General features: G+C 36.0%; 1 protein-coding gene across 3 annotated transcripts in view; it reads right to left on the minus strand.

Moving 5' to 3' along the window:
* Window positions 1-2,831: 2,831 nt before the first annotated feature.
* The window catches only part of LOC113229384, a 149,274-nt gene continuing 126,633 nt past the window's right edge, over window positions 2,832-25,472 (minus strand). For 2 of the 3 annotated variants that reach the window (XM_026462954.1, XM_026462953.1), the window contains exons 2-6: window positions 6,174-8,655; window positions 5,442-6,085; window positions 4,871-5,183; window positions 4,334-4,679; window positions 2,833-4,130 (exon numbers count right to left, since the gene is read on the minus strand). In XM_026462954.1, coding sequence (XP_026318739.1) covers window positions 3,719-4,130; window positions 4,334-4,679; window positions 4,871-5,183; window positions 5,442-6,085; window positions 6,174-8,613 — 4,155 coding nt within the window. In that variant the 5' untranslated portion in view covers window positions 8,614-8,655 and the 3' untranslated portion in view covers window positions 2,833-3,718. Of the gene's footprint in view, window positions 4,131-4,333; window positions 4,680-4,870; window positions 5,184-5,441; window positions 6,086-6,173; window positions 8,656-25,472 lie in introns of all 3 variants that reach the window. The other variant, XM_026462952.1, reaches the window with a different exon arrangement.

A 25,472-nucleotide genomic window follows, 5' to 3' on the forward strand; every position in this document is an offset into this window, starting at 1 on the left:
GTCTGTACACCGAGCAAACCTGCGAGCAAGCATGTTCCCTCGCAACGCCAACTCTCTCCGCTCTCTATCAATATCCATATCATTTCTTAGATCCGATGTTACAATGTGACCTAAGTACTTAAAATGATCAACCCTATTTAGAACTTTGCCATTTAACCTAATAGGTGGAACATCTACCGGACACTTTCTACCCGCTTTGAATACCATAACTTCACTTTTAGTGGGGTTATATCTCAGCCTATGAGCGTCCGCATATCTCTCATAGACGTTAACAAGTTTTCTTAACGCACTGATTGATCGTGCCAGCAGCACCATATTTAATTTTTAAACTTTAAGATAAGAGTTTGAGAAAAAAAGGCGACGAAATGGTAGTGAAGTAAGATAGGTAACTTACTTATACAGAGTTATTTGTAAAATGCTAATAACCTCGCAGAACTATACTACTAATTTCATAAACAACAATGTTCCATCACCTTTCATAATAATCGGATTTTACTTTCATACAAAAATATATTTGTATAGATCGCTCTAAATGGTGATAATTCTTCTGAGTTACAGCAGAAGACGCTTGCACGTTTGAACTTACTATCAGATACAGATCTAAAAAGTGTCAGATAGTACAACAAAAACGTAAAAAATTATTTTTGGTAAATTTATTGTTTTATAAAAAGTCATGAGGTTGTTTGTATTTTATAACCCTGTATTATAAAAATGTGTTTTCTTATACTTTGGCATGTAGTTAATTTGCGTTAAAAATATGATTGATTCAAAGTGACCAATCATGTGACTTTATTCATCAATAATGATAAATGATTGGTTTGTTTGAATTTCGTTCATTTCCCAGCAATTAATAAGATATTATAAGCTAGTTCCAATTTCGAATATTAAAAAAGTATTTATAACGTGTGATTAGTTGGATGAACGAAATTTATACAAACCTAGTACATTCTAAAGAGTAAATATCTCCATAAGATTGCTAAGAATTTAGCTATGTTAGCCATTTAGCAAATTGTTGTTGTGTTAAACTGAGACAATATATTATATTGAAATTATTTTGGATTTTTATTAATAAAATAATAATTTGAGCCAGATAATCACACAAATTACCTGTTCTTAAACTAGGGCATTCCCTGTATTATGAGTACTCGGGTTCAATTTATATTGCGGTGGAACTATGACTATGAGGTCTTTTCTTTAATATTAATCTATGACATTTAATATTGTTCACCTTATCTGGTAGACTATAGAGCACGAACCATGTAATATTTTAAGACCTTATGTAATTATCTACAGTTATGCAATAAATGTGTTCTTATTAATTGAGCCTTAGTAACGAAAGTCGTATTAGAAAAGTTTTGCTAAGAGTAGCGCCAACAGAACACGAAATATTCTTAGTGCATAGCGTTCAAAGTATTAACCGCCTATCACATATATCGCATTTGAAACCAATACTGTTAATGTACAAAGTAGTTTAATTTCGCGATAAAAGTTTCTGAAAGTATTTTTTTATGATGTCAAGTGACGAGACGAGCAAGTCGTGTGGCTGAGTGGTGAGCGACACGCTTGTCCATAACAGTTACAAAAAGTTTTAGGAATGGCATGGAAGCATCAGTTTTGCCTCGTTGCGCGACTGCGCCTTGGGGCTGTAGTATTTCATCGACGTTTGGCATCACACTACGCCTTCGTTTCACATCCCGCGGGTTCGCCAGGCGTCGCCGACGAAAATCACATATACTTCATATCCTAGTTTGCACGTTACACAATTAACCATAAAGTTCATTATGCTATGTACAATATATGTTACGGACAGACGGTCAGAGCATTAATGAGTAATTCAGGAGCTCTGATTGGCCGAGTCGCGACCGCGGTGAATTGATAGGACCATCCAGTACAGTGTGGGAGACACCGTATCGGTACAAATATAAATGGAAATTAATGTCATTGTCTCATTCGTAATTTAGTTGTAATCATGTTCAGTCGCGTTTGATATTCGATAAGTCAGATGGACATAGAAATAAGTTTTATGGAATAGTACAATCCACTTCCTGAATCAATAAACCAGAAGATTTAAGTTTCAAATGAGTATTATTGAAGAAGAGAAGGTATAGGCTATAGGTACAATAATATAGGTACAAAAATTCGCTTCCACTCCTCCAAATTGAGCCTTATCGTATTCAAATGAAACAACTAAGTCAATTAAAAAATCTGTATTTATATTATTCGATGAATCATCCTTAAATATAAAATGTTGAACCAAAGTTCTAAATACAGAATAATATTAAAATTTAATATAAATTATAACGTAATGTGTAATTTACAAAGTGTATTATACACTTATTAAGGCACCGGATCGTATATACTGAGTAAATTGATTTCAGTCCTAAATTAAAAACCTGTAGTCTATTCTTTAAATGTAAAAACAACACATTTTTGGTTCTCTGACTGACTACGTTATGACAGTACCATTCGTCGTCAGTAAGGTAACATATTGCACTGCTATTACAATAGTGTTATAACTCAAAATATGTGAAATTCAAGATTACACTATTGCTAAACGTAAAATTTGATTCTCTACACGTTAATTAAGCCGTCGTTAATACAAAAGCTGCTTAATACAAAATGAGACAAAATTTTTGTGAACTAGTCCTTGCACAAGAATATGAAAATATTTTTTCCTTTTATTTTCAAATATATTTGACAAGTAGGAAATTGTTTACATATCTGCAATAAACTTTCACCTATATATAAATTTAATTAAGTAGTCTTTCATAAATTCTGATAAAAAAGTACACTTTTTCGAGTTAATACACTATTGTACTCACACTGCGATATTTAAACGTTAAAATCCTAGAAAAATAATGTACTGATCGTTGCAAAACCCAGATAGATTGACGCAAAATATAATTCATATTGAAGTTTTATTACAAAATTAACATTGAATAATTTTTTTTAAACTAAAAAGATTCCTTAAATTTATTATTGTTATATTTTATTATTTGGTTTTTCTGATTGTCTGTTGATCTATTTATACAGTATTGTTGCAATGAGAGGGAAAATATTGCTTTGTTAAGGCTACTAAATAACTTTTTGCTGGGCAAACAACGTTATATTATGGTACATAAAGAAACATAGACTACAGGGTTTAAACGTTACTTTGAAGCGCACAAAACGGCTCTTAACTTACTTTTGCGGCACGGTGAAGTTTACTTTAAAAAATAATAATTTTGAAACCTGCCCCAAAACAATGTTAGTGTCATTGATATATTTCTTACGCCTAGCCTATTTCTACTGCACATAATTCCAAAACTATTCCGGTCGATCTAAAATGATTAAGTATCATTCTCTTTAATTACTTATGTAATAGAAAGGGAAACGATTTTAAATCCAGTCAAATTAGATGAAATTGTGAGCAGAGCAATCGACATTATTTATAAATTTTTGTTAAGTAATCTGTAATGTTAAAAATACAATATAAATATAAAAAGTCTTTCGGGTGCCTACTAAACTAAATACTTAGAAATAATGGGATGCCTCTCTTAATGTTTTGTTGGCTCAGGTTGTCTGTTTCCAGATTTAAAAAATAAAAAAAGAATATATAAATGCGACTTTGTAATGGCAACAACTTACAAATTAACATTTTTTTAAATAGGGTTACCATTTAATTAAATAGACGGAAATCGAGGCTCCCAAAGTAAAGCTTATTCAAAATTTACAGAGATTAATAAACATTAGCTTTTTCCAATAACACAGACGCGTCACACATGGCCTTAGCAGTTGAGCGTACTAAAAACATAAGATGCAATTGTTCGAAGACATTTAGCTGGACTCTTGTCCTCACCAGTCCATGAAGCACAGTTGCTCGTTCAAGGTCTAGCCATCTTTGTAGAGACAATTCCCTTTCTTGAACTGGTACTCCCTGGACGATGTCCAGCGGTCCCCAAAGCATGAACTCCAGTACTGATTTCGCCTGATTCAAAGATATCGCCCGTTCGTGGTCCAATAGCTCTTTAAGAAGAGGTGTCAGTTTCTCCCCAGGTAGGAGAATCTCCAACGCCTTGATAGCACATTTACATAAAGAATTGAAATGCTCGTCCTCTGCTGATTTGTTGCAGTTGATTTCTTCGCTCAATCTGTAACAGAAATAGAATATTCATCATCACCATTCAAATAGTTACGTAATATATTCATGAGATATTTCTCTACTTTTAAATAAGTAACTTTCCTGGTTATTTTTGGTTTTAAAATGTAATCAGGTAAAAACTTATAATTATGTTTAATTGTATAATTAGTATTAAAAGTCTTCTTTGTTTTCTAAAATAAATATTTTACTTACCCCTGCAATATGCAAAGTCTCCCATAAGAATTGGTCTTTGGCGCCCACAATGAGTTCAGTCTGTCGTCTGGAGATGGCAGAGTCAACGCACTTCCGTGGGTCGCTATTGGCTGAATCTCCTTTAAAGCAATGAATGACGTCAAACTTTCAGGAATTTCCTCCATTCCTCGGGCTTGCAAACATTTGAGCCCGTTTATGACTTGTAGCATCATGAATATGGCCTCATGAATTTGCTCTGTTTGGACCAATTGGTACTCTTTCGTGGTAAGGCCTTCGGTAGCATGAAGATTCTCCCCGTAGGACTGGATGGTGTCGACTTGAGCTTGCGCCAAAACTACGATAGTAGCTGAAACAGAGAACACAAAAACATATTGATTTAAAGGGAACTACGACGAGGACTCTGAACAAAATCATACCTTGACTTAGTGCAATTTTTTTGTGTAAAATTGTACTATAAAAGAAACCTATCGCTTGAAATATTATTGAAAAAATTTATTAATATTTGATTATAACTTTGATTTAATTTCAGATATTCACCTTGAACTAAATCTTCTCCTTCCTCCCCAAATTGCTGCAGTGGCACCAGATCGCAAAACTCCGTAATAGCGTTCAGGCTTAATTGAGGTTGCACTGATTGCTGGCAAATCATTTGCGATGCCATTTGCTCCTTGTAAAGCATCAAAGTAACATTCACAGGGCCTTGGTTGGAGTTCCAGATTGCTGGGTAGAAGAATCGCTTCCCAGCCTTTATGAAGTTCTTAGATGGCTGAACGGCGAAATCATTCCATCGGAGATTGGTGCACGCTTTAAGACCTCTGAGGGATGGCTGCATGGTGGCACTTTGTTGGACCTGTTAAATAACAATTATATTCATTATTCACATTTACAGTTACTTAGCAATTTTGGACATAACAATACGTTTCTTTTCATATTTTATGGGTAGATAACAATACAATTTATGAGAATATGTATAGAAATATTGTATTTAACTGTCAGCGGAAATATTATACGTATCATGTTCTTGCTAAATTATAGGTTTACGTAGGTACATTGTTTCTGAGAAGTGTTGGGTGTGGTAGATGTTTCAGAGATAAGAAACTCAAATTACCTGTTCTAAGACTTGCGCGAGTGCTTCATGGTTCGCAATAACAACTGCACCGTAATTATCTTCCAAGTTTCTGTGAACTACGCTCCTTCCCTTCCGTACTCTTAGCTTATTTGTTGTTGCCTTTGGAGTCAAGTCATTTTGGTAATCATCATTTGTGGGGCTGTCAATAGCATCTGTTGAACTGTAAAAACTGTATGGAGAATAAATCTCGGACTCTGTTTCGCTACCACAATAAGGAATAGATGATCTGTTGAAGACTCCGTTGCCATATTTAGAGAAGTCAGTGCCGTGTTCTCCATCGCTTTTGCGTACTTCAACTCCTTGTGTGTTTTCTCTAGGCTTAATAGATGAATCGCATTCCGGGGAACTTGACCTTGCGTGGTGAACGTACTCATAGTCACTGTCACTGTTTTTAGCCGAATCACAAGTTTCCTCTTCATACTTGTTAGAGTTATAAACATCATCGTAATTATGTATGACTGTCTCGTTAGTAGCTTGTACCAATTCTTCTGGTTCGTCGTCAACTTCGTCTTTGTCGTCGTCTATGGCGTTTCTACGTTTAGGCAGTTCTAAACGTGCTTCTCGTTCGCGCATACTTGCTGTTCGTTCTGGTTTTCTTGGAGCAAGTGCTGATCGGATTTCACCTGAAATGTATGAAAAATGTTGATTAATTAGTGTTTATGTTTAAAAAAATGTAAGTGGAAAATTCATACATTATTTTGTAATATTTACCTAAGTTTGCATAAATATTGTCAATCTTGTTCTGTGGTGTTGCCCAAGTTTGTTGTTTCTGTTTTTTTTGTAAAGCAACCGATTTTGGTGGCGGTGGACGAGCTGGTTTTGGAGTCGGGGATACAGTTTTGGAGTCATCACTCAGCTGTCTTGGTGGCGGAGGAGGTTTGTTCACAATCTTCATAATTTCACTTTCGGTTGTAGAACTGTTGCCACTGTAAACTGACGATGCGTCATCATGACTTAAACGCCGCAGCTCTGTAATCTCATTTGGTTTCACCACTTCGACGTTTGACCCATTTATGTCCAAAGGATGAATGATAACAAGACGTGGTTTTGGTTTTGGCGCATAATCGTAAAGCTCCTCAGGCTTATTTGACACTTTGACGGGACTAGGAATACTTAATTCTTTCTTATCCAGGTCCTTAGACGATCCTATGCGAAGTAATTTTTTTATAGAGAATTTGTATTTACCTTTACGCTTCTCATCAATAAGTAAGTTATCGTGCGAAAGCGAAATATTTCGTCGCGGAGCTGGCTCTGGGGTTACTTCAACCTTTTTATTTTGTACGGGCTCTTCAACAGACCGTGGTTTGGGTACAGATCCCAATGTAGCTCTTTCCCTTTTTTCCATTTCTCTCACGACTGGTGAATCAGATTTCATGAATCCGCTTGGATTTCTTTGGTAAATATTGTTCGAGTATTCTTCCACGGTAGGTGATGACGGTGGTGTAGGAGCTTTTCGTTTGGTGAGGCTATGTAAGGATGTGTCGCTGTCTTGCTTCGTTAGCACTGGTTTAGCGTAGTAAATAGGTTCCGGTTTATCTTCTTGAACTTCAGTGATTTCATTGTTTTTCTCTTCACTCAGACATCTAGCGCTTTCATCATCCTCTTTTTTCGATATCTGTAAATGCATTACTGTATGATGTTGGTGAGCCAAGACACTTTTCTTTGTTGTTTGTTTAATGACAGGTTTTACTGGTATCTTCGGTTTTTCAGGCACAGCGGGTTTGGATGTTGGAATGATATCACTAATCATGCCATGTAAAAATGAAGGACGAGGGTCCATGGTAGGGACAGGACTTTTTGGCAGAGCTGGTGCTTCAGTGGGTTCGTCGGGGTCTGCTCTACCATCTGGTTCACCGGCAAGTTCTCGACTAGCTTCTGCAGAGAATATATGTCCTAGGGGCTTGGGTATAATTGCAGGCATATCAATGATCGGCGCCTGGAATGTTGTATAACCAGTATTTGCCTGTCCATCAGCTTTTCTGAGCTGGCTGATAGGCGACATTTTAATATTCTTATCACCTTCATTGAATACTTTAATTTTAACAGTTTCGTCACATTTAGGGCTCTCTGAAAAGTGGCCACTATCATCATTGTCTGAATCAGTGCGACCACTGACGCTTTCGTCGTCTGAAGCCAAGGAATTGTTTGCGGTTGAATTGAGAGTACCAACTGCAGAATCTACACTGCTACTTTCAATGTTTATTTTACAGAATTTGAACTCTGGTCTGCTGAGGTTTACTTTAGGTCTTTCTTGTGTTTTAGGCACGGGTGACTTTCTTGCAAGACTGTTCTTTTTAGTTTCAGTCATATCTTTTTTGTCGAAGTCGTCTGACATGCTTTCCTTCATTTTCCCTTCCACTACTGTAGGCTTATCGCTGTCTGACTGAGTAAAATTTAAATCGGAAGTATTAGTAATTCTGTTTTGTTTAAGGGTCTCTGATATCTCTTCCAATAAGGACTTTTCTGTACAGATGCCATCCGTATTTACACCTTCAGAACTAATAATAGTTTCAGACTCTTTAATGTGAGTTGATAATATGATGTTAGTTTTGTAGCACGAATTGTCTTCTGTTGATGTATCTGACATGTTAACAGCGGCAGTACTCCGCATATGCGATTTTGCTGTAGGACTCTTGTTATCTGAGCCAAATGGAGTTACTGATACCATTAATGTTTTTTTCTTTCCGGCAGAATCTGTTTGCACCTTGCCTAGAAGCAATGAAGTGTAAGACTTAGCTACTGAGTCTCCCAATAGATTGGCTTTAACAGTATTAAAGTCAGTGTTAGACTTAGTAATCTTGTGAAGTTCTCTTTCCTCCTCTGTATCTGGGAAAGGATCTTCGTCATCATTATCCTCTGAGACCTCAAATTCTTCTCCATCAGACCAGTCATCGCCTCCAAAGCCAATAACGCTGCATACTTCTGCGGGAAATCGTACGTTTCGTTTATTCTTCTTTTTTGGATTCGATTTTAAGATACTTGGTGGTGTTTTCTTGAAGAAATTGCTTCTGTTCTGGAACGGCGTGGCGAGGTATTTTGCACCCTCTGTGGTCCGTTCCTGCTTGGCATGTTCCTCGCGAGACTTGAAGCAGTTTGAGCAGAAATCCTTCTTCCACGCGTTCTGAACAAAATTATGGCATACTGGTGACATTTTGCCTTTAGAATACCGTCGGTTGATCACGTAACTGGCATTCTGGAAAGACAGAAAAGAGTAGGTTAATCATTGTTTTTTTTAAACAATATTTGCATTTTGACGATATGTAGGTACTTGATAATAATATATACTTTATTGTTTCGTAAACAACACTTTGAATTACATTTCTAACTAGGTATATTGCTTAAAGTATAATATTGTTATGCGCACAAGCATATGGTTTCTCCGCCAACATTGCTATGTGTGTCGCCTACTTACACATCAGGTGCACTACATCAAATATTTATTCAAAGTATGTAAAATGATAGAAAACTGGTTACACTGTTTAGTTTAGCGGTATTTAGGAATAGTTTGATTTTCATGCCGTTTCTGAACTAGTTTGTTAACATTTGTGTTGTGTTGACGTTTGTGAATTGTGTGTGTTGTGTTTGTGAATTCTGGCTCAATACGAAAAATAAATCGTCATAACTTTAATATTGATTTTATTGAAAATTACGATGTTTTAATACCATGGCATAAAAGTCGTTAAAACCAAAAACAATTGATCTGCAATAAGAACATAGAGAAGTTCAGCTTGTTCGTTCCGTAGCTCAGTTGGGATAGCGTCAGCTACGGTATGGCGAGGTCGCTGGTTCGATTCTTGCCGGATCGATGGAATTTTTCTCTGTGTTCCATTTTTGTATTAATAATTATCGTCATAATTTTGCAATTAAGGACTTACGCCCGGGTTTTAACTTTTAATCTGGCGCTTTTGTGAACGTCGGATTTAAATCATGTTAAAAACCTATTAACGCCCAAAATCGAGGGCAAAAATGATTTACAATTAAATATGTATTTGTTACAAATAAGTTTTGTTCAAAAGCAATTATATTATTATTTATAACGTAGCAGTAGGACTCCTTGTCAAGTAGTTCGTCTAGGGAAGTACTGCCACTTTATCTATTTCTACCGCCAAGCAGCAATGAGAGCATTACTGCGTTCCGGTTTTGTTGAAATTACAAGCACAAAAATGATATTAAATATCATAACGGCAGTTTACTTATAGGCAGGTGTGCCGCACCTATTCCTGAGTACAAGCATCGTAAGTTATATCAAAGGTCGCCCACATTTACCTAGCAGCTGAGATGTAAAATGTCCAACTGGGGTAAAAGTTGTTGAAGGCCACATTAGAACCGCGTTGGGTTACATAACTAGTCGTATTATTTTTATAACTCCATTGCCTATTACCCTTAGCCTCGTTTATTAAAGAGCTTTATTACTTTTTAGACCACATGCAAACCAATGTTTCGGGCTTTACAGGTCTCACGGTCATAACTGATTGAGATGTTATGTGTACACGCTAAGAAATTCGTCGTGTCTGCAACAGAAAAGACGAGAATGGCCTTGTACACGACAAGAATTTTGTCGGATCTAGCCACGAAAATATTTCGTGTCTGTTACAGACAAGAAAATGATGAGTATGTACATGATGCGAATGCTTTCGGGCAGACGTGTGTAGGGTAAACGTGTCAGTGCACTTCCGGGTAGACATGAGCGCCGCGCCCCGGCGCGCCGCCACCGCCGACAAGTGCAATCGGCGCGCCGTTCAGTTCGATCAGGCGCTCCGATCGTACGCACGCACACGCTTCCGTATTCTGTATGTGAAAATGGCGACGCCAGAAAATTACTTTTCAAAGATAAAATTTATTTTTTTTATACAATACATTTGACCTCCATCTCACCTGATGAGATGAGGTCGATGATGGACGAATGCCTATTCACTTTCGCCATGAAAAGGCCCAAGTTATAACGTTCAGGGAACAAGTCTGCAGGCAGGGAATTCCACGCCATAGCCGTTCGCCATATAAATATGGAAGCGTAACGCTTCGTGCGAATGTTTGGAATATCCACAACATAGAGGTGGAGCCCAAGTCAGGGAAATCAGAAAGGGGAAAGCGGAATTAAAACACTCTCCGTGCTATATTCTGTAAATACCGATAAGCTGGCAACTTTACGGCGATGTTCAAGGCTCTGCAACTTCGCCTCCACTAATTCCGAGTCACCTATAAGCTTCTTGGCACGGTTGTCAATATTTTTTTGCCTCTAATATAAATAATAATAATAATAACGCACACACTCAACATAGCCCCGCACTAGGGAAACCCTGTGTCGCGGGTGCCATGGACACATACATAGACAAACACAAATTACACCCAAACTCACGAGAGAAATAAATGTAGGCCATACAAATATTTCTCTCGGCCCGGGAATCGAACCTAGGACCTCTGCGTGGCAGTCCGGCATGGTAACCATTCGGCCACAGAGGCAGTTAAATTTGAAAAGTAAAATTGAATCCAAGGTGGCCAGTTGGTATGTAGCAGTACTACAGCTGAAGCAACTGTCCCGGTGTGAAGTAACGCCTCACTATGGAAAGGATCCCAAGCTTCCTCGCTGCATGTTTAGCCATGGATTCAACGTATCTGCCAAAGTACAAATTGGACGCCAGGTCAATTCCAAGTAGCTGGAGACAGTCGCCTATCAGTATGGATATATCACGAAAAGTCGGAATCAGCTCAAAGGGACTCCGTTTTGTGGATAATAGACACGCCAGCGTTTGGTAGCGTTAAATTTGACAAGACTGGCATCGCCCCAATCGGAGACTGCCTTGAGTGTCAAATCCAAACGGCTAACCATAGATTCTCGACAAGACTGGATTTTCTCTCCACTGTCCCTTGCATTGGTCAAGTACCTATCTACAACTGTGCTGTCATCAGCATACGCAAAGGTACCTGGAATTAACATATCATTGATATGTAGTTGAAAGAGAGTTGCAGACAGTACGGAACCCTAGTTTGACTGACATAGCTCGCAAAATCAATAAGTTTAAGTGGCAGTGAGCCGGGCATGTCTGCAGGAGGGTTGATCGCCGATGAAGCAGACTTGTTCTGGAATGGTAACCACCTCAAGGAAAACGTAGTGTGGGACGCCAGCGGCGCCATGCGGCAAGATGGACAGACGACTTGAGAAAGGTGGCCGGCAGTGACTGGATGCGTGCGGAACAAGATCGGGAAAGTTGGCGTGCTCTAGGAGAGGCTTATGTCCAGCAGTGGACGCGCGTAAGCTGGTGATGTACTCCCTATAGTTACAAAAGTCACTAATTAATACCTTAATTTTTAATCTACCAAAAAACATTCCAATTTACGTACAATTTTACTTCGTACGATACAGGCTATTAACAATTTGGCGGTCGACTATACGTTTTGCGAAGACCTATTGACTATTGTTGTGCAAGTTATAGAATTGCCAATTTAAATATGCGGTTGGAGGTCAGTACAAAATTTACAATTTAGCACAGAGGCATCATATATGTATATGACTTCACGAAACACGTGCCTGTGGGACGTATGAGCCATCTAAAAAGGACATAGGTATTATCTACATAAGTTATAAGTAGCAAATATACTGCTTTCGTGGCCGAACAGTTACTATGTTGGGTTGCCACGCGAAGGTCCTGGGTCCGATTCCCGGGCCAGAAGAAATATTTCAATGGCCTACATTTATTTATCTCGTGAGTTTGGGTGTAATTTGGGGTTGCCTATGTGTGTGCCATGGGCATCCACTATACAGGGTCTTCCTAGTGGTAGGTGGTGAGTGTGTGCGTTGTTAATTTATTTATACAATAACAACTAAAGGTAACATTATTTAAAGATTAGAAAGAAATATATTTCCTACGACAATACTTTTATCTAGAGAACAAACTTGGTTTGGGCGTTCACATCTTCAAACATATCTGAATAAATAACATCTTTAAGAACAGCAAACAATAACTTGGCGGACTGTTATTACAGATTCGTGTCAGTACAGATTGCCTTTTGTTGAGTTAAATGGTTATCTCATCTTTGTATTAAGTCAGGAGTGGAATATTATTATATTCGATGTAATTTCAAGAAGAAAAATTGTAATAGTCTAGCAAATTTGATTTCTTTAGGCAATGTATATAATACTTAATATATTTTTTTATCTCTTATACACATTTCCTAGGTATTGTACAGAATACCGGATTACCTACATTGCCGATAACATATATGTATACCAATAGAATAATCAACAAAACATCGCTCTTTAACTTGTTATAGAAAAGTATAATCAAATGAGGAAACTGAAATAAATTTATAAATAAAATTATATGTTAAGGGTTAAATAATACCTATTTAAAAAACTTCTTGATATTGATTTAAAAGTATCATATATAACCATCTCTAAATAAGCAGCAAATATCATAGTTCTCCTCCGACATTGTCTTATTCGTTACCTTTAATGAGCAGATTGGCCACACTTAGTCAAATTCTACACCAAAGAAAGAGTAAAAAACTATTGTTTAGTTTACATTACAAAAATTTTCCGTTTTCTTCAAGTTACTTGACTATTAATTTATATTAAAGTCAGGTCCTGGATAGCAATTTCGCCTACTTAGCAAGACAATGCATCGACTAATTAGCATATAATACGAGTAGTATGGTTTACTTGCTAGTTTACTCATCGAGCCTTTCACAAGTGTTTCGAGGTTGCAAGAGCATCCTTGGACGAAGCAGGTTACAGCGATGCTCTTTGAAAGTGGCCAATGAACCGCACAGTTGGTGCCTATGTCTTCAATATACACGATTATCTTTTAAAAGCCTTTAAGATATTGATTGATGTAATAGACTTAAGAGTTGCGTATTGGCAATTGATTTATCTTAAATAATAAGGTGGATGGAAGAGATCGCTCGCTAGATCGCATTTCTTATACTCTATTTTTTTACCTTTGTATTTATATACCGACAAGAGCCTGGCTCTTTATTAGGATGATGATTTATATGTTGAGTGCAATAAGTAATAGTACTGGTGTAATTAGTGAGTTCATTTCGTAGTTTTGGATTTACCTATGGTTTCAATATACACGATTATCTTTTAAAAGCTTTTAAGATATTGATTGATGTAATAGACTTAAGAGTTGCGTATTGGCAATTGATTTATCTTAAATAATAAGGTGGATGGAAGAGATCTCTCGCTAGATCGCATTCCTTATACTCTATTTTTTTACCTTTGTATTTATATCGACAAGAGCCTGGCTCTTTATTAGGATGATGATTTATATGTTGAGTGCAATAAGTAATAGTACTGGTGTAATTAGTGAGTTCATTTCGTAGTTTTGGATTTACCTATGGTCTACACCATGTGCGGCGCCCAGGGTGCAGGTTCTTAAGGAGCGCCTCCCAATAGCGGGCTTTACACAAAGACTCTATCGCTCGTGATACAACAATCTTGGGTGATTGAGCACGCGTATTAAGACGTTGGAAGGAAAAGGGAAGGACCACTCGGTTGCCCACATCAGTCGCTCGTGCAATCGCGTTTCTGATGACTGGGGAAAATATAACTGCAACTATTCCATTTTGATCGCGTGCCTACTAGAGGACGCTAGGGTATTGATTGCACCTGGTCGCTACATGGGCTAGCGCCCGCGCTGCTATTGGCTTAAAATTTCAAAGACTCGAGTGTACGTTAGATGTGATCGTGTTGTCAGCTTCTATTTAAGAGCTAGGCTCATGTCGGTAGAGTATTCGTCAACTATCTTTGCTAAATAAACTTCTTCTAAAAAGCTATAAGGGAGTACCGCGCGATCCCGTTACATACACGTCGTTTTCGCTCTTATTCAATGGACATAAAGCTTTTTCTGGCCGACTCCCTTAGTGTTGTTATTCTCTAAAGTATTTTCAATATTATAACAATGATGACGTAGGCGAATACAAACGCAAAAGACATTGAGTCTATTGATATAACCCAAAAAAAAAACATTCGGAAAGTTGTTTAGCCGCTGATTAAACAAGTTGTTATACAAGAACCAAACTGAAGACCGTGCTATGGTATGTGGGTCGATTTTCGGACAGATGCCGAGTGCCGACCCGAATGCCGGTGAAATTGAGGCGACACGCTTGCTTGTAGTTTTTGCTTGACTAAAACGTTACTCGACTTTATACGGGTAATACAGTGAGAAAGCAATTTTGGAACTGTACAAGTTGATGTAAACGAGCTTCTTTTGACACAGGCTGTAACGACAACCACTTCAAAAATACCAGGGCTATGTGGCAAATAAAAGAACTGTCTAACAATGGCGGAAGGTGGATATTTGAAAGACATTTTGCGTTTTCATTTGCAGAATAAATTTCCTAGGCAAGCCCTTTTCAGAACAATAATAAATTTATTAATTCTAATATCAATAAAATCTAATAACAATATTTTGTAACAAAACTTACAAAAGCATGCCATCTATACATTGACATTGTAAGTCAATGCATCTATAAGAACTAAACTTCTTTGAAATTTTATATTTTTTTGTAATGTTAATAAATACAATAATTATATAATTACAATAATAATTATTAATAATAATTACAAATGATAATTAACAAAACACAACCTACAGATCGATTATTCAATGAATAAGAAAAGTAGGTTGTGTCAAAGACTTCATATTCATATTCTTTATTTGTTAAGTTACATGGTTATATTTAACAGGTGTTCTTATGCTAATGGCACTTTGGGGGCACTGCAATATTCTGAGGGCACTATGTCCTTACTTTACTAACTACATTCTTAACACAAAATTATGAATAATTAATTATAAAACTCTACATTAATAAAATAAAATTAGGAATGAAAAAATTGTGATTTTTTATGTTGTGCTTAAATTCCTGCACACGCACAACCAAAATATCAAAATGTTGTTTTTTAAAATTGAAACACTCTATTCAATAATAAAAAAAAGTTATGCTCTAGAATCTAGAGTATCAGTTTTTTTTATTCAAGATTCTAGATGATGTTAAACACCGTTTTGTTACTGCAAATAGGAAGGTAAATAAAAATAATTATTAATTTTTTTAATAAAAAAAGAAATAAATGAAAAATAAATAAAATAAAGAAATAAAAAATATACTTACTTCTAATAAATAAAAACAGTAGGACCTAAATATAATTATTAAGATTTATTTATTGAGCATTGGCCATACAGCCATCCGCTTAAAAAGGTAACAAATAATTAAAAAACGTAATGTACTACTTAGAAAATGGAACCTGTATAACAAATACATATATTAAAATAAACTTCGAAAAAATGCTTATGTTCTACGAGATGTCACTTTGACAGTGACGTTTGTTTGTTTACATTTTTGATCTCGAATTAAATCGCCCAATATAAACGTAAATGCACGCTTTTAAGTGATCTAAAAATAATAAAAAATACTCAAATAAAAGAAATAAGTTAGAAAGGCAGCCCACGTGGTTAAACCATGCCTTTTTTAGAATTTTGTAAACACAAAAACGTGATCTCACGCTGATGTTATGAGCTCATGGTTGTTAAAAAGACATTCGTTTTATAGTGTTGAAAAATATGCACGCAAGTGTGAATCTATTGTAGCCTATACATATAATTGTTAAGCTGCTGTGAAGCGTGGCGATTTTGGTAATCCTTTGTCCAGCTTTGGAGTTTCATGTACTGAGTGATGAAAGTACGTAAATAGACCGCTAAGTTCGCGAGGAACATGATAAAGATGTGTTTTTAATATGGATTAAGGCTGTAGCGATATATCATATGTCAAAAATTCTTTTATTACATGAAAGTCATAAAAATAATACGAACTACATGAAACAAATTATTTATGTAATTTTAAAATTTTGTAACTTTATTATTAAAGCATGAAAAAGTTCTCGTATCGATTAATTTCGTTCGTAGATTGCAGATGTGATTTTATCATGCAGAGGATGCGAAATCTAAGTAAGAACATTTGCTTTGAAAAACGTTTGTTGTATGGCGTCTGAAAATTCACTCATGGCTGCGGGATCGTGTAATAAAACTTGGAAGACGTGACTAATTCGAAGACAATAATTTTAAGAATGATTTGATTATAAAAAATATGAGTGACTATACAAATCTATATACCTCCAATTAACACTACGCCAACTTAATTTGGAGACCGTTGTTCTGTTTTTATATGGTTTTTGTTTCTTTATTTATTTTTTTCACAAAATTCGATTTTTTGCTTTTTTTCAATTTGTTTTTTGTTTATTTTTTTTCACAAAATTCGGGGAGCATAATATAAGTAAATAGAAAACAGAAAAATAACAGAAAATGACCAAAAAATAAAGTTGGCGTAGTGTTCATTGGAGGTATCGACTAATTAATTTGGTTTTTTGGAGGATTTTTTTAACATGTTATTTTTAAATATTCACAAATACTTAATACGAAACATTGTCTTAGACTATGGAAGCCAAACATGACGAATACTACTTGCCTCACAGGACTATATTACTGACAATACAAAACAAGAATTTTTGATAAATGACATCACATTTTTTTGGAACACATTTGTTTGTTATAAATGATTTGATATGGTTACGTCATTATCCGGTAGGTCAATGGGTTACGTACAAATGTATTCACCTAATGAAATTACAATGAAATATTGTCTGTAACTATTTGTTGAATTGTTATTTTTTATAATTATTGAAATAACTGGTATTTTTTTATATTTTTATACTATTATTATGTAAATATCCGTATCGCTTGTGGCTTTTGTGATTCTTATTATATTGAGTGATATTTTCATTTTGACACGGGGTCTTGTGAGATTATTCGATATATTTTTATACTGTGTTTCTACATTGAACAGTGATCCTCGCGGACTAAAATTTGACTTTAATGCTTAGAATAATAACGCATAGAATGATAGTTTTATATCAAACGAACTAGGCTAGTTTTAGTAGTAGGTTAATTTTCGGTTTTAGTGAATATTTATATAAAAATACAAGTTGAAACGCGTTACTTCCTTGTGGAATGTGATGTTAGTATCTATTTTATGTTTGTCTGACGTATTTTTACACTCATTTACCGCACATTTCGTCATTTTTAGCTAAAATTCTTGATCTGTTCGCGGTGCAAGTTGACCTTAAGCACTGAAGGCCCGCCCGCTCGTGTAGGCCCTTTTGGCGCGCTTCAATTTGCCTCACTTAGCGTGTGCGGACTAGGTTTCTATGCGTTATTATTCTACGCTTTAATGAATATTTACTATTAACTACATCGAATTTTAATTTCGTTACATTTATTTATATTACTGACGACTGTACCTAGTAGTAAGCATAATTTAAACATATTACGTTTTAAATAGAGTGTTCGGAGGTTATGTTAACTACTTATGCCGTCAGGAAATGGTAATAAAATCCTATATAATTATTCTTTCCAAGCAACAGGTTGCTTTCTCTGAACGAGACAGCTTAATTGGCCGGACTGCAATTTAGTACTACGTTGAACTCGACCAAGTGTGCATCTGGACTTACGACTATGACGCGATTGTCGCTGCGACATTTTTGCTATAGTTAAATCGTATCGGTGTTAGAGCGACGTCTGTCAACGGCGAGAACGCGTAAGGTTAAAAATGTTGAAGTAAGGTATGTATTAAATGCGAGTATAATTATACTTAGGGTCGCTTCATTACCATTGACTGATCTATTATGATCACCACTATAGCTTAATCGACATAGCGTCTGCCACGGTTTGCTGGAAGACGTTGGTTCGAATACAGCCGGATCGAATAAATTCTTTCTAAGTGTTCGATCTTTGTATTAATAATTATAACAAACTAGTGGAGTAATTTCACAAAAAATAATATTCGGTGGTCAAACACCGCGACATGTAATGGAATGAAAAAAACTGAAGTATTTTCCTAACTTCGACAGTTTTGATGTTCTTCGGTTGTAGCCTTTACTTTCCTAATATGGAACCTCGTACGCACAGCAAGGGCTAGCAGCATTGGGTAAGGAGATTCAGAGGAGTTTCATCCTCCTCGTGGCAGAATCTGCATTCTGTATCTGAAAGAGTTTATCCAGGGAAGTACTGCCACCTTACCTATTACTGCCGCCATGCAGAAATGTGAGCATTACTGCGTTCCGGTTTCGAAGAATAAGGGTACTGGTAAAATTACAGGCACATAGGACTTATGCCTCAGGGTGACGGGCGTGGCAGTGCACTCTGGTGTTAAGCGACACGTCTGTATATACATAGCAGTTGCGGTGCCACTCAGAACTTTAAATCGCAAAGATTTAAGAGACATGTCACTCTGAAACATAAATTGACAAGTCCCATGTGCTTGTAATGTCACCAGCACCTAAGGTGCTGGTGGTGGTGGTGTAAAAGGTAAGCCTTTTAAAGCAGGAACGCAGTAACGCTCACATTATTGCTTGGTGGCAGAAATAGGTAAGATGGCAATACTTCCCTGGACGACCTCTTTCACAACTCTACTCCTAAATTACTGACATGTGCTTGTTCAAGCTACAATGTCCTATTAAGGCTATAGTCAGCATTATGATGCCATTTCTGTCTAGTGACAGAGATTCTTTACAATATATACTGTAAGCAGCTATGAGGACTTTTCCATGTTCAAGACTCTTGTTCTGCAGCCAGATGTATCAGGTTTGAATGCGAGTAACTTAAGATCAATATTAACAGAGGCCATGTTACAAAGTGGCGATGGCCGATACCTCAAAATTAAGCTTGGTTACTTTCCTGAGACAGTCATTATCGGATAGGATGCATTCATTAAATAAATTTTAATCGGTTTTTATTTACATTTAAACTTGCTCTTTTCCATAATAAATTAATAACATTAAAAGTAAGCTGGATCCGGTTACACGGTTCATTTGAGATACGGAATGACCTTGTTTCATGACTATAAACTCTACCGTTCTCTTGCACGGTAATTATTAAAACCGTTCGCTCTTTGCGACAAATATGAACTTTACGATGTTTAACAAAACGCATTGAGGGATCAGGCGATGAGTAGAATTCGCCCATGTAGGATAAATATTTGGGCAAAATGAAAATTTTTTCGGACATTGAACCCAATTTACCTACAAATACCTACTACGTACGCCCAGCAAGAAGTAGCTTTGCCTATTTCTGCCGCCAAGCAGTAATGAGAGCATTACTGCGTTTCGGTTTTGAAGGGCAGGGGTGCTGTTGAAATTATAGACATATGGGACTTGTCAAATTATGTCTCAAGGTGACGGACGCAGCGGCAGTGCCCCTCAGATCTTTGCGATTTAAAGCTGACATTTGACAAAGCTGACATTTGACAAGTGACACTGAAATTGATAAGGGAGCAGCACTTACCTGGACAAACTCTTTCACAAGTAGTTCTATTGCTACTAGAGTCGCGAGTGCCATGGACACACACATAGACAACCACATTGACACCCAAACTCACGAGAGAAATAAATGTAGGCCATACATTGACTTACAATTATATGGACGTCGGGTCCGCGCTAAAAAGTGTCCGCACTTGTAAGGCGCTAAAATCGTATACAGAGCGCGACACTCCGCTTTAGTCTTCATTTGTTCTACGGACAGCGCGATACTGCGATGACATAACAATTTAAATTTCGAATAGGTTGACTTGGGACATTTTTTTCGTGGTTTTTGTATTAGACCCGTCGTCCATTTATTTGTAAGTCAATGAGGCCATACAATTATTTCACCCAGTCTGGGTGTGTTCTGTGGTCTGGGTTCTCTGCGTGGCAGACTAGCATGGTAACCGTTCGGCCACGGAGGCTGATATTTATTAATATAATTAAGTATTAGTTCCTATATTAGTAACAATTATTAGTATTTAAGTTCATTATTTTATTGAGACTTTGATTTATTGTATTATTTTAAACAATTTAATATTTTTGTGTTATTTTTAATTTATAGTTTTGTTTTTGTTTATTATTGGGTTTGTCTTAAATTTTTAGCTTCACCTTAACAGAATACACACTTAGTAATAAATAAATGTTGATTGATACGCTGTAATCGCCAATTGATATGATTGGTGTGACATTAATTTTTTCCGTTGTCTGATATTAATAACTTGGTCTCGGTCTTCCTTGGACTTTTTTTCCTTCGATCTCGATATTCTTCTATAGTGCTTCTAAGAAAACTGCCATGACGTAAAATACGACCAAAGATCTCCGTTTTCCTCTTCAATTCTCTATCTTTTTTCGAATTTTGTCTCTTTGTTATTGAGGGTGCGATGTAAAAATCCTTTGCCACTTCCATCGAGTTACTTACGTATGTAAGGTGCCTGGTAATATAATAATGGAAAAAAATAGACTAATTATAACAAATTGTGTTCTACCGGGACGTGAAACCACTAAGGCATTTAAATTGTACAATTTCCTCGGCCAACAGGTCTCCTTTCATAATTACGTTGTTTACGTTCATCTCATAGTTTTACACACTATTCAGTGTCAAAGTTCAGTGAATCCAGGTCTATTATACAGTTATGCGTAGATCAGTACACGTTGGTCTCTGGCATATAAATTTTAATGAGGAATGATTAACATAAAATTGTAAGATTATGCTAGAAAATGCTTCTTTGTAAAGTCCAAATGTAGTGGAATAAAAGAATAAATCTAAAACGACTGGTTTTGACACGAGGTTCATTTACAAACATACGCAGATCATTTACTGTTGAAGCATTGGCAATTAAGGCTAAAAATATTATGGACTTTTTAACTGACCGAATGTGTGTCTGTTTGTAGCATAATAGGTCCTAAACGGATGCTCTTCCGTGATCATCTAAAAGTCCTACAATTTATAAATGTTTGACGTCATTTATAATTTTTAATAGTATCATATGATAAATATACCTATTTATACTTATATTTGTTACTGTTCTTTATGTATTTTTAAGACCATACATTATTTGTTTATTTTTTTCCATTATTTTCCGTTAATAAATTTCCACGTTTTGCAGTGGCAAAGGCAAACCGCGAAATGCCATAAATAAAAAAAAGTTACTTTTTGTGACCGCTAGGGGCACTGCACAATAAGCCATACAAAACTGTAAAATGTTTTATGCGGTCGCCAGCGACAATCAACACCAAGAACTTCCACTATATCTTTCTATTTTCTGCTAAGAGCTCAAGGTACAGGTACTGATTGAAAAGTTCTTAATGTTAATTATAAAAACAACGACGTATCGTCGCGGAAAGCGCAATTACGCGTGACTAGCATTTGATTATGAGTCTCCATTTCGGTTATTTAGTGGCCAAATCAAACTCGCGTAAATGTCGCGGCAACCAAATTAGCGTGATTTACGGAAATCTATTGTTATCCGTCCGTAGACAACATAAATTAATGCTCACTGTGCCATTGAAATAACAAAGTAATAACGTTAAATGCCTGCATACTGAAGCCTTAGCATGATACTGTTCTTTGAAGGTATGTAGGGTACGTGTTCAACAATATAATAGAACTTTAGTATGAAAGGGTCTTTCCCCAAAAGTGAATACAGTACCCACGTATTACATTAAACTTACTCTATTAAATATAATAGGCACTGCTTTTTTTGTAACCTGATCTTTAGTCTCGTTACCTAACGTGTTATTATAAAAACCGTTGTTTGAAAAGTTAGGTCATTCATCTTGGAAGTGGGTTTAAAACCAGTCTAGTTCCAAATAGTCATATATAACTTTAAAAAACATATTTGTAGATCTACGGATTTTTCTAGAGGCAATCTACGGCATTCTACGAATATTTCAGCGTCGTTCTATGCATTTTTAAAAACTGGATCGGGCAACACTGTCCGTAACCTTCACATTATATACCATGTTACATCGTGTGTAAGGTGATTATTTTGCGTATCGACGAAATCTACTCACATATCCGACCGACATTTTCAACTGGTGATCGTATTTGTGATAATAAACACCTTTGGTATAAAGTTATCTGGCTGACCTTTTAGTAAAAAAATTATACGGATCTCCCATATAATTTTTTTCATTACAAATTGAAAAATATAATTCTTCTGTTATATCATTTTTTATGCAAATAAACGAATTATTATTATTATTATAATTATTTTTAAGTACTTTACATAAATGTGACCGCACATTTTATTTGAACTAAATTTCTTTGTTATATTGGAACTGAAACTAATCTTACTGGTACAAATCACGTAATATTAGTTTTTTTCTCATTTATATTATTAAATAGGATTTGTATGAAAAAATAAATATACTAAGATTTAGATTTATTTATTTATTAAATTATTTTGATTTAGCTTTACAATTTTACATTGAGCATAGAGTGTTCTCTTTATTTTTTGTTAAATTTATATTTGTAGCATTAAATTATAAAGGACTATGTGGTTGATTAAGTTTGCGTAACAAATCCGAAATAAAAATATGTTTGTAAAGTTTGGGGGCAGGCTGAAAACCTGAAACTGTCACACAAATATATTTTTTTATATATTTAGATACTTTTGTTTGCTCTATGTAGTTAATGTGTGTGGAAATAGGCTATAATGCTTTAAATCCAAATTAATGATTACGTTTCAATGTGTATAGTAATTGCGGTAACTAAAGAACTCTATATTCTTTGTTATATTTAGTGCGGGCCTCAGATGAAATGTTATCCCCGAATGTCGTAATTGTGTTACAGTCACAATTATAACTGAAAAAAGTTATTTATCTGCTTTGATTGAGAATGTTATGATGTTAATAATTTCATTTTTGTCAAGGTTGTTTTTTTATATGATACCAAGTAACGGGACGAACAAGTCGTGCACCTGATGGTAAGCGACACGCCTGTCCATTACAGTTGCATTGCCACTCAGAGCTTTAAAACATAAAGATCTGACAGGCACTGTCACTGCGCCCGTCACTCTGAGACATAGGTAGATAAGTCTTATGTACCTGTAATTTCACTAGCACCCTTGCCTTTCAAAACCGGAACGCAATAATGCTTACATTACTGCTTGGTGGCAGAAATAGGTAAGGTGGCAGTACTTCCCTGGATGAACTCTTTCACAAGGAGCTCACTGCTATTAATTAAGTAAGTTACGTACATAAGTTTTAATTATTATAAGTAGCGATATGATTGAACCTTTTCTGTTAAATATTTCGCGGCATTTGTAAATATCTGAAGACGTATTAAATGTTCAAAGTGCACTAACTAACTAGCGCCATAAAATCTCATTAAAGAAATCAGTGACAGTTCTCGCGGTACGCGGTGCCTACACCGCGTAAAATATTTGTATACAAAATGTTGTTTCTTCTTGGGACAGCTAGGGGCGCTGTATTATTTGCCATACAAAATTGTGAAGTAATTTACGCATTGCTAGCGACAACTGTCACAGTAATCTCGTGGTAGAGGCACAGTTCAAAATTTTTTTTATGATGTCTAATGATGAGAAGAACAAACTGTGGGCCTAGAGGTAAGCGACATGCCTAATTAATCGCAAATTTCTGAGGGATATTGCCACAGCGCCCGTCACCCTGAGACAAGTTGACAAGTCTCATGTGCTTGTAGTTTCACAAGCACTATTACCCTTCAACATCGGAACGCAGTGCTTGGCGGTAGAATATAATTAGATATTTAAAATAAATAACGTTAACAAGACCATTTGGTTATAATTCGTAGGCCAGACTATAATTTACCGTAATGAGGTTCCAACGCGTTACGAGTCAAGGATTTGTTGTGAACGTGAGTGATGGTTTATTGATGACGTATAGTAAGTACAGCTCTAATTGTTTACAAATCGAGCTGCACTTACTTTTTTTTTAGAAAAATCGTAAACAAATTGGGGTAACAATAATTTGCCTGTAAAGTCTTCGGTTTCCGGTTGATGCCTACAACTCTTCTTCAACTCATGAGCTGGTGGTGTGCCATAGTGTACTGTACCATCCCGGTGCTGTCCTTTTTCTAGTAGATGCATAACGTCCGGGCTAGAGCAGTTACCCGTAACTAGCATTAGATTATGAGTTTGAATTTCGGTAATTTAGTGAATAAATCAAATCCGCGTATTTATTCAATAATAATGATAAAATAAATATCAGTCCGTAGATAACATTCATTAATGCTTGCTGTGCAAAGACGAAAGTCGCAGCCATTGAATTAACAAAGTAATAACGTTAAATTCCTCTCCTGTAAAATTTGGTTTAGTGTAGATACGCGCCTTTTACCAATACTACATACGCGGATTTTCACTATCCCCGGCGATAACATATGTTCGTTTTATTCATCGACTTCAAAAAAGGAGGACGTTCTTCATTCGACTGTACCTTTTTGTGTGTATTTTACGCGTTTACTCCAACATTTGTAAACTGATATCCATTATTATTTTTTTGTTGTAGAAGGAATAATTCAGTAGTGGTCTGTTTAAAATTTGAAGACAATATTCCATGTCTAATGGTAGAATATTAGGGTATGAATCCGGCGTATTGGATTTCACCCAGTTTTCCCTAACGGATTAAAAAAAAAACTTGGCAAAGAGATGTAATTTCACAAACTTTTGGAGTCGGTTTTCTTTTTAATAAAAAAGATATTGTCGCCACAAGCTTTATTTTATAGCATATACCTAAGTAAATAAAAAAGCATAAGAAAACAAGATAGGAAACAGGTAGACACACCTAAACACTGACTGGCTAGTTCTCACGAACGGCTAGAAATATCCATATCTAACGGTTCTCACATTCCTCGGCTACCTTTAATCTTGTATTGTAGATTTTAGTATTTTTATTTTATTTTTTTACGTGGCAATTGAAGTATTTCCAAACATTTTGAATTTCGTGAAGATTTTGTATTGATATTTAAGATCATAAATATAAACCAATCGTTTATATTTATGATATACTAAGCACGTCTCACTACTCGGTCCCCAGAATGGAAAGTTGGGAGATTCACACATCGTCCAAGAGTTGTAATAAATCGCAAAGATCTGAGGCGCACTGCCACTGCGCCCATCACCCTGAGACTTAAGTTGACTAGTCCCATGTGCTTGTAATTTCACCAGCACCCTTACCCT

This window comes from Hyposmocoma kahamanoa, unplaced genomic scaffold (assembly GCF_003589595.1).
Source record: "Hyposmocoma kahamanoa isolate Upper Pololo Valley unplaced genomic scaffold, ASM358959v1 62, whole genome shotgun sequence".
In the NCBI taxonomy this organism is placed as follows: domain Eukaryota; kingdom Metazoa; phylum Arthropoda; class Insecta; order Lepidoptera; family Cosmopterigidae; genus Hyposmocoma; species Hyposmocoma kahamanoa.